Raw genomic sequence first — 12,929 nt, 5'->3', positions numbered from 1 at the left:
AAAAAATCAAATTATGCGTTAATTTTGCTGGCGAGTTTATTTCTAAAAAAAATAAAATTCGATTATTTTGTAAAACTATACAAAAAATTTGACTTTTACAAGTCGCTGATTAAAGATGCTGTGTTATAACTGTAACGATTCCGGATTTATTTTTATTATTTGTATTATATAATTACAGTATTTTTTGTAAATTTACTTATATCTTTTTCAGTGTAGACAAAACGACTGTATCGAAATTTTGACATTTCAATAAATCGATATTTCGATATATCGACATTTTAGACCTCCCTAATCATATAATTTTTTCAATGGAAAAAGGTGATCAGAGAATCACTTTAACGCACTTTAATCTTCTCTATTTATACGACTTTTATACTTTGTCGTAGACAATAAACAAGGTTTCTGTAACAACAGATCGATAGGCGTGGGACATTTTACGTCACTACGTGGAAATCTGAGTTTGTGAATGAGCTTTACGTATATTAGATGTCATCCTTCATTCAGAACTGGGTGGGAAGGTACTTAATATAAAGGTAGGTATCCACGATGAAAATTTATCACGAAATTTTTGTGTCATGAGTCAAAAATTTCAGGTTTCACAATGGAAACACACTTGAAATGCATGAAATATTGTTAAAACTCTCATGACACAATATTTCATGATATATTTGTTTCATGAACAAGTTTCAACGTGTATACATGATATGCGTCGTGTTTCATTTGAAATATTTGTGTCACTTGCTGCACGTGAGTTATGGTGATGTACTTGAAATAAAATTTGGTTGGCGCGGCGGTGTATTTACAATTTTCGGGTCTGATTATTATTTTTATTATTTTATTGTGAAAAATGGGTGAAGTTGTAAATGAGAAAAAAAGAAAAGCGTGTAGTGTTAACTGGTCTCGACAAATGACATTCAAATTTAATTGAATTATACGAATCCCACTCGAATTTATGGGATTGCTCATTGGAGCAGTATAAAAACCGAAATGCTCGAAAAACTCCATTGATACTATTTCAGAAGTTATGGGAATATCTGCTCAAGAGGTTAACGATAAAATTCATAGCCTTCGATGTCAATTTCAAAGCATAACTAGAAAATGGAAAAAAACAAAAAGCGGCCAAGCTGCAGGCGATAATTTTGTTGTGAAATGGGAGTTTTATCAGGCATTAAAATTCATAGACTTACCAACAAATGGTATGAATGAAAACGCAATTGATTCATTGGTAAGTATGTTTTTATTTATTATGTATAAAGTGTTTCAAATAATAGAGAAAGTCATACTAATGTACCGGGTGATCTTTTATATTATTTTCTGTCAATAAAAAACATTGAAGTCTATATATATTCATATTGCCACGGAACTTCACCTTCCTCTTGAAAATATTTCGTTAATTCTTTTTTGTACTTCCTTGGTATAAAGATTTCCTCGAAGATTTCGATTCAGTTGCAGTGGCAGTAAGGCTTTAGTTTCTTGTCGCCATTCACCTGGTTGTATAGTCCCATTTTCGTGATTTTCAATATCAAATGTGCCATTAGGGGCGTAAAGGTTCTGAGAACGGGTCATTAAAAAATTATGTAAAACGCATATTGCCGACACTATAATGGAGACTTTTTCTGGTTCTAATTCAATTGGCTTTCGTAAAACACGAAACCTAGCTGAAGCAATTCCAAAACAATTTTCAATTATTCGTCTAGCACGAGACAGTCTGTAATTAAACACTCTTTGTCCACCATGCAAGTTTCAAAACGCGTAAGGTTTAATATATGGTTTCATGGCAAAAGCATCATCTGCTACAATAACAAAGGGAATGTTTCCGGGAATTATTTCGTCCTGGGAGTTGTCTAGGTTTTGGAATATTTAACTACTATTTTCAAGTTTTGTTGCCAAAGAGCACGTGTTAAAAACTCCTCCATCGGAAATTCGGCCCATACTTCCTACGTTTATGTATAAAAATTTGTAATTTGCGTCAGCCAGTGCCATCAGAACAATGCTATGCGTGCCTTTGTAATTATAAAGAGACTTCCACTGTGTTTAGGTGCTTTAATGGCGACGTGTTTGCCGTCCAGTGCACCTATGCACTGTGGGAAATTCCATTTTCTTCAAACTGTCGTGCAATTTGTAGCCACTCTTGCTCAGAGCTTGGAACCTAGAAAAATAAATTAATATTAACATTAGCTAATATTAAGAGTATTATTATTTTATGACTATTTTTGTTTTTAGATTAATGAACCCGAAGCTGTAACCGAAAATTCAGAAAGTCGACACTCCCTTATAGCTGATGCAGATCTAGACAACGCTTCAGCTTCAAACATATCAGAAAATACATCGCTGTCAATGTCCGGTGATGAAACACCAAGTTCATCCAAAAACAAACATTAAAGAAAAGAGAGAGCAAGAGCAACAAGCTGTACTTGACCGCTGCCTTGGCGTTATGTCACACTCAGCCGACTCTTTTGAAATATTTGGGGATTATGTGGCAGACGAACTGCGAAGTATGAGTTCAAAAGCTGCAGACCTGGAGTCAAGGGCCAAGCGAGAAATACAGCGAATTGTCTTAAAAATGAACGATGATTACGACCTTAGATTACAGACAAATACAAATACGTCATTAGAGCAGAACATGAACAAAGAAAACATTATTTATGAGTCCCAATCGCAGAACCAAATTATTCATGTTGAGCCAGAACTTGCAAGATCTGATAACGAGCTTCAACAATATTACGAAAGCTTATCGCCTACTTACTTCAAAATGTAGAATAATACTTTAATAAAAATGTCTTATGCACTTACTTGTAGATATTCTTCTTTAAAACATTGTAAATAGCAGAACACACTTCTGGTATAATTCGCGAAATAGTACATACAGGTATGCGAAACAAATACATTAAGGAATGGTAGCTGTCTCCTAAAAAAATGTCTGATTCTTGAAACTGAAAATTAATGTTTTAATGTACATAGTACTTACCGGTAGCCAAAAATCGAAGAGTAATGGCTAGCCGCTCAGCTGCTGGAATTGAATTTCGCATATGTGTGTTTTGTTTCTCTATTACAAATTTTATTTTGTCCAGCAAATAACGAAAATCAGCGGCAGACATTCGAAGAAAGTTCTTGTAACATACCTCATCTTCCTGTTCTAGTTCTTTTAATAATATTTCCATTATATTCATGTTCTCTCTTCTTTTAATCCAATCTCTCACCCAATATCTATGAGACCTTTCTTTTCTGTACAACGAGACTTAACAGCAAGGTAATAATAACAAGCTGCTGCCTTTCTTCTATCTTTTTTTGTTGGCATTGTTGAAATAAAACACCTCACAACATAAATTTTCGTCTTCTCCAACTTGTGGCCATCACTTCTATTATTATAAACTGTATCATGCACAAAAACTAAATCACTGTGGAAATAGCAGTTTCACTTTACGTCGTGTCTCATGAACCAAAAATTTCAAACAATCGCGAGTGATGAAATTTTTACCTCCATGTGAAAACACACCACGAAACAAATGTTTCATGAAATAAAAATTTCATGACATTTTAACTTCATTGTGGACACCTACCTTAAGAGCTATATCAACACCCACGATAAGATAAAACGTTACACTTAAATCCAGGACAAAAATGAAGATAGGAAGTTATAAAATTCAATATCACATGACATAAACATCGTTCTGTTTTTGTTGCTAAAATTTCTTCACTTATTTGAATTTTGAGTGAATTTATTTGATGAATATACAGGGTGGTCCGAACTGTATTCCGGAAACTTCGGCAGCATATCCTGCAGATAAAAATAAGTAAAAAAGTTCGTATAAATGTATGTCCTAAAATGCTTAATTTCGGAGATACAGAGTGTAGAAGTTTCGATTTTTTCCAAATAATTTCTGAAGTAACGTCAATATTTGGATGAAAATTGGTGTTTGGGAGTTTTTTGACATGAGAAATTTGATTTTGATGTCAATATGACTCCTATTAATAGAGGGCGCCACCTACATACATTTTAGCTGGTTTGAAGAGTAATAACTTTTCGTCCGTACCTGTATAAAACTACTGAATAAAAAAATATAAATTCACGTTTTTTACGTGAAAAAGGTCTCTAGGTAAAAATCGCTACGAGTAATGGTTTTCGAGATATTTGGAATCGAAATTATCAATACCTGTCATCATTGACATAAAATAAACATGCTGACTAAATAGTTATTAGACTGAAATCATAAATTTGAAATGTTTTTGTGCCAAAACTTCAACAGAAACTGTTTTACCATAATTTTTTGCAGAAAAATTTATGATTAATTTAAAAAAGTAAAAATTTCCCAAATTTATGATTTCAGTTAAATAACTATTATTCAACGTATTTATTTTTCGTCAATAATGACATGTATTGACTATTTCCATTCTAAATATCTTAAGAACGGTTACTCGTAGCGATTTTTACAAAGAGATATTTTTTACGTAAAAAGTTACAGAGATGTATATTCTTTTGCTCGGTAGTTTTATACAGGTACGGACAAAAAGTTATTATTCTTCAAAACAGTTAAAACACATGTAGGTGGCGCCCTCTACTAGTAGGAGTCATATTGACATCAAAATCAAATTTCTCATGTCAAAAAACTCCCAGACCCCAATTTTCATCCAAATATTGACGTTATTTCAGAAATTATTTATAAAAAATGGAAATAAAAATGAAACTTCTACACCCTGTATCTCCGAAACTAAGCATCTTAGGACATACATTTATACGATCTTTTATACTTATTTTTAATTGCAGAATATGCTGCTGAAGTTTCAGGAATACAGTTCGGACCACCCTGTATATTTTATAAATATAAAAAAACAGTCGTTGTTGAAACTGTAAAAGATTTCTGCTAAAAAACATAGACATCAAAATCTCTTTGAAATCTGAAAATCTATCCTTAAAATATCTTAAAAATTTGTTTATTGCTTTAAAACTTGATGCTCTCTAACGCTTCTCTGAGGCGAAAATAGCCTCATAATCGTGTTTCTGGGGTCAAAATATAATACCCCTAAGAATATTTGGACTTATTTAAGGCTCACCCTGTATAGCTAAATTTAATATGAATTGTGGCACTCATAATAGTGCCATTCAATCTGTAAGTTTAAAGTCAACTTATTTGATGAAAGAATTTTTTTTAAAAATTGTTAGAATGAAATTATACAGGGTAAGTCTTAAATAAGCGCAAATATTTTCAGGGCTGGTAGAGCTTGTTCTTCCTTTACCTTTTTTCAAATAAGTCCAAAATAACCCAGTTTTTACTTTGAAAATGAAAAAAAAAAGTTATTTTTTGCTTAAATTTTAACCACTGGAGTTTTCGTTCATCTAAATTTTAATTACCTATAATTGCCATATTATCAAGATATTATGTTTTTTTAACTAAAAACTAAAATAAATCCAAAAAAATCAAAAAATACAAAATTAAAAAAAATATATTTTTGCGAAAAAAAGTCGTAGCCGTGTTTCCGGGGTCAAAATATAAGTACCACTCCTAAAAATAGTTGCACTTATTTAAGACTCGCACTGTATATCTATTAATTAAAAAAATGAAGAAGTAATAATAATTAAACAAAATTTGGTCTTCTACTATTAAGTACGAAACTATTCAAAACGGAATTTTACCATGCATTCGAAAAAAAGCGGTTTAAATATCAACAGGAAACCGATTAGATAGTTTGGTTGTAAGAAAAACCTAGTTGTTTTGCATTCCGTCCAAGACAAGAATACCGCAAATAATCCTCATAATAAGCGATATCATTAGCCTCAACTTGTCCATTTTTTTTTTGAATGTCAATCAAACCAAACAACGCGTTCATTTTTAACTGGTTTTTCCGCCTCAATTTGTATTGCTACGGATGTTTTCCATAATTATATTTTTAATAAATTATATAATTATAATATTTCATATTATAATTTAGTTTTATACATAGAGCGGATGGCTTAAATTGGGGCGAAGTTGCTTATCGATGATAATCCGTTTAGTAATTGATCTTTGCCAAGAAATACAGCGGAAAAACTGAAATTTCCGGTTTTTGTTTTTATTTTTTAAAGAGCTTGTTTTGACAGACAAAATCTATAAACGCATTCTCAAAGAAGTTGAAACTATTATCAAACTTTCATTTTTTAAATAGGCTTCTAAAAAAATGTTGATTCAACAATTATTCACAAAAAATAATACAACATTATAACAGACATTTCAAATTTAAAAGTTAAACGTCATTCAGAACCTCGCAATTAGTGGTTTCAATTAGCGTAAGAGTGTTCCTTTAATTTCAATGTAAGCATTCAGAACGCCAAAATTAGTGGTAAGCATTTTCAATTAGTAGAAAAAGATATCAAACTTTTAACTTTTCCACAAATTATACTTCAAAATTCGCGAGAAATGTCATTTTAGTCTTTGATTATCTTCCGTCAATAGAAATTGTGGTTAGAAATCAAAAGTTGACTGTTTTATAAGCTAAATATTAGGCTTTCTCTATGGATACAACTGACTAACGCAAGCTGTTGCTAGGATATTCTATTAATTTTAATTGTTTTTTAAATATTACGAATGATCGTAAAATAAAAACTAGAAAGTGCAATTGAAACCACTAATTTATTCCACTAATTGCGAGGTTCTGAATGAATCTTTAAGGTTCATTTGGAACCTCGAAATTAGTAGAATAATTTTTTTGGGTTCAATTAACGTAGAAGCTTGTTCCTTTAATTTCAATGTAAGCATTCTGAACGCCAAAGTTAGTGGTAGTAATTTTCAACTAGTAGAAAAAGTTAACAAACTTTTAACCTTATCCACTAATTTTGCTTCAAAATTTCCGAGTAGTGTCATTTTAGCCTTTGAACAAGAACTCGCTAAGCTTATACATTATTCCTATTGAGAAAGAGCCGCTGGTAGGAAACTCTTGCCTGTGAATGCCGTTAACAAAATTTTAACTTTATCCACTAATTTTGCTTCAAAATTTCCCAGTAATGTCATTTTAGCCTTTGAACAAGAACTCGCTAAGCTTATACATTATTTCTATTGAGAAAGAGCCGCTGGTAGAAAACTCTTGCCTGTGAATGCCGTTAACAAACTTTTAACTTTATCCACTAATTTTGCTTCAAAAAATTTCCGAGTAATGTCATTTTAGCCTTTGAACAAGAACTCGCTAAGCTTATAGATTATTTCTATTGAGAAAGAGCCGCTGGTAGAAAACTCTTGCCTGTGAATGCCGTTATCAAACTTTTTAATTTATCCACTAATTTTGCTTCAAAATTTCCGAGTAATGTCATTTTAGCCTTTGAACAAGAACTCGCTAAGCCTATACATTATTTCTATTGAGAAAGAGCCGCTGGTAGAAAACTCTTGCCTGTGAATGCCGTTAACAAACTTTTAACTTTATCCACTAATTTTGCTTCAAAATTTCCGAGTAATGTCATTTTAGCCTTTGAACAAGAACTCGCTAAGCTTATACATTATTTCTATTGAGAAAGAGCCGCTGGTAGAAAACTCTTGCCTGTGAATGCCGTTAATAAACTTTTAACTTTATCCACTAATTTTGCTTCAAAATTTCCGAGTAATGTCATTTTAGCCTTTGAACAAGAACTCGCTAAGCTTATACATTATTTCTATTGAGAAAGAGCCGCTGGTAGAAAACTCTTGCCTGTGAATGCCGTTATCAAACTTTTTAATTTATCCACTAATTTTGCTTCAAAATTTCCGAGTAATGTCATTTTAGCTTTTGAATACTTTTGATTACCATCCGTAAAAAGAAATTATCGTTAGAAATCAAAAGTTTATTGTTTTGTAGCTAATTATTAAGCTTTTTCTATGGATGCCACTGACTACAGCCAGCTGTTGCTAGGATTTATTAAACTTAATTGTATTTTTTAAACATTGTGAATGATCGTAAACTCATAAGTATAAAGATATATAATTGAAACTACTAATTTCGAGGGTCTAAATGAAGCAGAAACAAATAATTTATGTTTATAAGTGGAAAGTTTACATATTTATCCTTAGAAATCTATAAATACGCAGCCTTTTAAATGAAACCTGTTGTTAGGGAGCACCCTAAATAAATATAAAGAGGAAATGCTTTTGTTGGGCCTTATCTTTCTCAAACCCTAAATCAACAACACTTTATATAGTCTTCTAAAAGTTGTAAATGCACGAAACTACCCACGACGCTCAGCCACGACACCACTGGATTTTTGCTGAAACAAAAAAAAAATTAAAACCTTTTTAAATATACTCTTAAAGGTCAGATACAAAAATTAGATTACTTTTTTAATAGTATAGAAACTACTTCCTAATAATAGAAAAAAAAGAATAATTGTTTCTTATTATTGGAATAAAAATACTAAAAAAAAAAGCATATCAACAAAACTAATAAGTAACAATTAATTTTAAGCTTGTAATAAAATTATATAAGGACCTACCTGTTTTCTAAAAAGGGTTGGAAGAATTCGGAAGTTTTGCAAGGGTGGAGGGTCAAAAATGGCCTGCACAAAACCGGGTGGTCCTAAATGACAACAGCAAAATGAAAATTGAATTTTAATGCTCCCTTCTTTAAAAAAGAAGTCTTACCATCTGTGTCAGAGTATCGTGCATGTTAGAGTCCTTCAAGCTTTGGTTCAGTGACCAATATTCTTCTATTGTTAACATCGTTCCATCTAAAAATTATATATTTTCTATATTATATGAATTTATGAATTTTACCTAAATAAAAGAATTTTCAACTTTCAATTTCCAAAAAGGTTTTACAACTGACTAATCTTGATATTTTTTTTTTAATTTTAAAATGTGTTTTTTAGTGGATTGTTGTTTCGAGAAAAAAATTTTTTTTTGAGAAATTCAATGACAATGTGAAATTGTAGGAATAGTTTCAATTTGAACATTACAAGTTTCTATACAGGGTTAGTCTTAAATAAGTATAAATATTTTCTGTGTTGGTAAAGTTACTTTACATTAAAAATTTCCCAAAAATTTATTTTTTGCTAAAATTTTGAGAATCACTGGATCTTTTCTAGATTTTCTTTCTTGCAAATTTAATCTACCACCTATGTTGCCACATTATCAACAAATTACGTTTTTGACTAAAAACTAAATAAAATTCCAAATTTTCAAAATTTCCACGAAATAAACCTCATAATAGTGTTTCTAGGGTTGAAATATACTACCCCTAAATTTATTTGCACTTATTTAAGACTCATCCTGTATAACAACGTTTTTTTACTCTTAGTAGAGGAGCCCAAGCGGGGATTTTGGGATTTACACTTGCACCTTGTTACAAACAATATGAACTGATCTCAGTGTACACACTCTAAGGGCTCGAACACACTGACGACCAGGTCGCACCGGCCAGGCCGCTGCTACCTCTAAAACCATTAAATCAAATGATACCGTGCACACTAACGTCCTGGCCGTCCGTTGGGCGTTGCGACCAGTAGACTGTTCTTTGACATGATAAATTTGATTTTGATGTCAAAATGACTCCTATTTGCAGAGGGCGTCACATACATATTTTTAACTGGTTCGAAGCTTTGAATAAGAAGACTAAGGAAGGAGCATATCAAAAATCTTAGGTACACCGCGATGGGCCTCAAATATGGCCGACTTAAATTCCGGTTTATCAGTGTCGTTCTAATTTTATTTAAAAAATGTAAAACTATGATGTAGGGTAGACGTGGGGTAGACTCAATAATTTGTTGTTTTATTTTACGTTGTGAATAAATGTTGGTAGTTATTAAAATGGTTATAAAAATATATAATTCTAATAAAAATAGATAAGTTATAATAAGTATTTATTAACACAAACATCCGATACGCTACTGAAGCAGGTAAGTCAAATTAGCGTATCTAAATTCTTTGACATCTAATCTTTGACAGTAATAAATAAAAGCTAAAATGCAAGAAAAATATATAATTTAGTTAATTTAAGTGAATTTCATAAATGATCGGTTTACTACACGTAAGTATATTATATAGTCACTTACTAGCGAAAAGTTGTTCCATTATTTCACTCAGTTTTTGCCGAGATTTTACCGCACGCTACACAACCAACTATTTTAGAGTCTTTTTCATAAATCGCGATAGTGTCACTGTTAATTTAAGTTCTGCCACAATTTCCATCTAGATTTACTACCTTTATACAACTATCAGTAGTAGAATAAATAATAAATAACATAAAATAAGCTCCGTAAAGACTGACAAATCCACAAAATTTCAAATCAAATTCAAATGTGTCAAATGAATCGTCAAACAGAACTGTCAAGGATCCCCACCCTAGAGAGCTTTTATGGTGGCTTTTCCGCCCACCATGCATGAATACATGGATAGCATTATGCTCCTTCCTTAGTCTTCTTATTCAAAGGTTCGAAGAGTAATAACTTTTCGTCCGTTCCTGTATAAAACTACTGAGTAAAACAGCAGACACTTACGACATTTTTTACGTAAAAAAGGTCTCTTGGTAAAAATCGTTACGAGTAATGGTTCTTGAGATATTTGGAAAATCGAAATTATGAAACCTGTCGTTATTGACATAAATTAAACATGTTGACAATATAGTTTTTAGACTGGAATCATAAATTTGAAATGTTTTTGTGCCAAAAGTTCAACAGAAACTGTTTTATTATCATTTTTTCGAAGAAAAAATTCCAAATTCCCAAATTTATCATTTCAGTCAAATAACTATCTACTCAACATGTTTATTTTTTGTCAATAATGACATGTATTGACTATTCCCATTCAAAATATCTGGAGAACGGTAGCTCGTAGCGATTTTTACCAAGAGATATTTTTTACGTAAAAAATCATTTAAATGTATATTCTTTTACACAGTAGTTTTATGCAGGTACGGACAAAAAGTTATTACTCTTCAAAACAGTTAAAACACATGTAGGTGGCGCCCCCTTCAAGTAGATACTGATTTTCATTTAAATATTGACGTTATTTCAGAAATTATTTGGACAAAATCGAAATAAAAATGAAACTTGTACACCCTGTATCTCCGAAACTAAGCATTTTAGGACATACGTTTATACGAACTTTTTTACTTATTTTTATCTGCAGAATATGCTACCGAAGTTTCCGGAATAGAATTCGGACCACCCTGAATATTTCCTTCGACCCCTGAGAGCGACCCGGAAAATACAGCGTTATAGATTCTTAACAGCGGCGTGCGGTCCATGGAAGCGGGGGAAGCACCGCTTCCCTAAACTTTTTAAAGATAAAAAAAAAATAAATAGTTAAACGTTAATAATACTGTTCTTTTATAACTAAAGATTAATTTAATTCGTTAAAATTATTTAATTGAAACTTTACATAAACGTAGTAAATTTAATTAGTCTTTTACTGCATGGATGCGCGTCTGGAAATCGCCGCCGGTCACCTATCCCTCCTTCATGTAGGTGTTATTGACCTCGAACGCAAACGACAAATTTAAGCCGGAAAATCGCGCACAGTTGCTAGCCACGGCAGCGATCTTTCGGCCGCCTTCCTCGACTTTTAATTTATTGGGACGGGTTCGCTTGCGATTTTATAGGTAATATTGTATTTTTTTCGGATTTAACTCAGTGTTTACTGTTTCGTTTGTAATGGAGGGTCAAGAAGGACAATCTTCTGCTTCTGCTGGTGTGGACAAAAATTAGACTGTGTTTGTGTTGTATGTATGTTATTAAAAAAGGGATTTTCTAGTCGGAACTTCCAAGAAAAAAGTGACATTATTAAGTCTGGTAGGCCAACGGTTCCTGTCAATTTGGAGACCAGAGTGGAGAAGTCGGTAAAAAAAATTCACTAGACATTTTCATGTTGGGTTTTACGACAAATATGAGTGGTTAACCGGTTGCAATAAATTATCCAAATTATTTTGTCCTGTTTACTTTTTAATATAAGTGAGAAGACTAACTGGAACGTAGCCGGGACTACAGATTTAAATCATTTTCACAAAAATGTAAAAAGGCATGTCAATAGTAAAGGACATTTAACTGCTACTATAAAAGAAAAAACTTTTGGAACAATTCGAATTGAACATAGTTTGGATAATCAATTAAAAATTAGTAGCAAACTGCATAATGAACGGGTCAAAAAAAGTCAAGTGCTTCGGAAAATTAATTTAAAATATTGTATTTTAACTCTTATAACTTTATGTGTTTTTGTTTGTTTAACAATTTTCGATAGAATTTTAATCGAATAATGGAATTGGCCTCGGAATTTTCAAAGGTAAGTTTTTTAAGAAAATGTAAAAGTAATGTCTCGAAATAGCGTTTTTTATCGATTCGCTTCCCCGCCTATAATTGTCACCGCTCGCCGCTGATTCTGAAGTATTTTTTTTCTCAAGTAAATCCCCATTTAGCATCTTTAGCTCCCCTACTATATACCTTGTCTCCAAATATTGAAGCACAACACTGGAACTCCATAACTAAGACTATAAGCTACATGATACTCGAATGTAACCAATGTTTTGGAGCCGTCAAGTCCGTCTAAATAGGTGGAATGTTTCTTCGTCATAAATTTCGCGTCACAGTCCTGAAATCGACACACAAAAAAGATAATTACATCAACAACTATGGAAATAAACCACAATGATAAAATAGAAGATATATATTTATTAGCCCACGTTCAAACCAAACCGTTTGACGTAATTTATGACCTATTTTGAATCAAATCTATTTAATGGGAAATCTATTTACGTCACAATGGTGAAATCATGATTACGGTTACGGTTAAAAAATTAATGAAATGTCTTTGTCGAAATTTGTGAATATATTTCTGTACCAAGAAGTGGGTAGTGTTAAATAATATATCTACAACCACATATATTTAATGTTCACATTACTCATTTTTAAAAATTTTAAAGTGGTGTATTATCTATATCATTTTCGTTGTTTTTTATATACATTATTAATATACAGGGTGGCCCATCGAAAACGTTCGGCAAGG

General features: G+C 31.9%; 2 protein-coding genes across 4 annotated transcripts in view; both read right to left on the bottom strand.

Moving 5' to 3' along the window:
* Positions 1-2,007: 2,007 nt before the first annotated feature.
* On the bottom strand, positions 2,008-3,561 carry LOC115878794. The gene is made up of 3 exons (XM_030895399.1): positions 2,969-3,561; positions 2,794-2,908; positions 2,008-2,149 (listed from the first exon to the last, which is right to left on the bottom strand). The coding sequence occupies exons 1-3, from the start codon at positions 3,168-3,170 to the stop codon at positions 2,044-2,046; spliced, it is 423 nt and encodes a 140-aa protein (XP_030751259.1). The 5' UTR covers positions 3,171-3,561; the 3' UTR covers positions 2,008-2,043.
* A 3,059-nt stretch (positions 3,562-6,620) lies between these two features.
* LOC115878775 (ubiquitin-like-conjugating enzyme ATG10) overlaps positions 6,621-12,929 on the bottom strand; it is a 90,832-nt gene continuing 84,523 nt past the window's right edge. For 2 of the 3 annotated variants that reach the window (XM_030895373.1, XM_030895372.1), the window contains exons 3-6: positions 12,368-12,515; positions 8,577-8,662; positions 8,429-8,511; positions 6,621-8,203 (exon numbers count right to left, since the gene is read on the bottom strand). In XM_030895373.1, coding sequence (XP_030751233.1) covers positions 8,119-8,203; positions 8,429-8,511; positions 8,577-8,662; positions 12,368-12,515 — 402 coding nt within the window. In that variant the 3' untranslated portion in view covers positions 6,621-8,118. The remainder of the gene's footprint in view (positions 8,204-8,428; positions 8,512-8,576; positions 8,663-12,367; positions 12,516-12,929) is intronic. The other variant, XR_004049600.1, reaches the window with a different exon arrangement.

The sequence above is a fragment of the Sitophilus oryzae genome, unplaced genomic scaffold, assembly GCF_002938485.1.
Source record: "Sitophilus oryzae breed Bouriz unplaced genomic scaffold, Soryzae_2.0 scaffold_1525_pilon_pilon, whole genome shotgun sequence".
Lineage (NCBI taxonomy): Eukaryota > Metazoa > Arthropoda > Insecta > Coleoptera > Curculionidae > Sitophilus > Sitophilus oryzae.
This window is presented reverse-complemented; position numbering and strand designations above follow the sequence as displayed.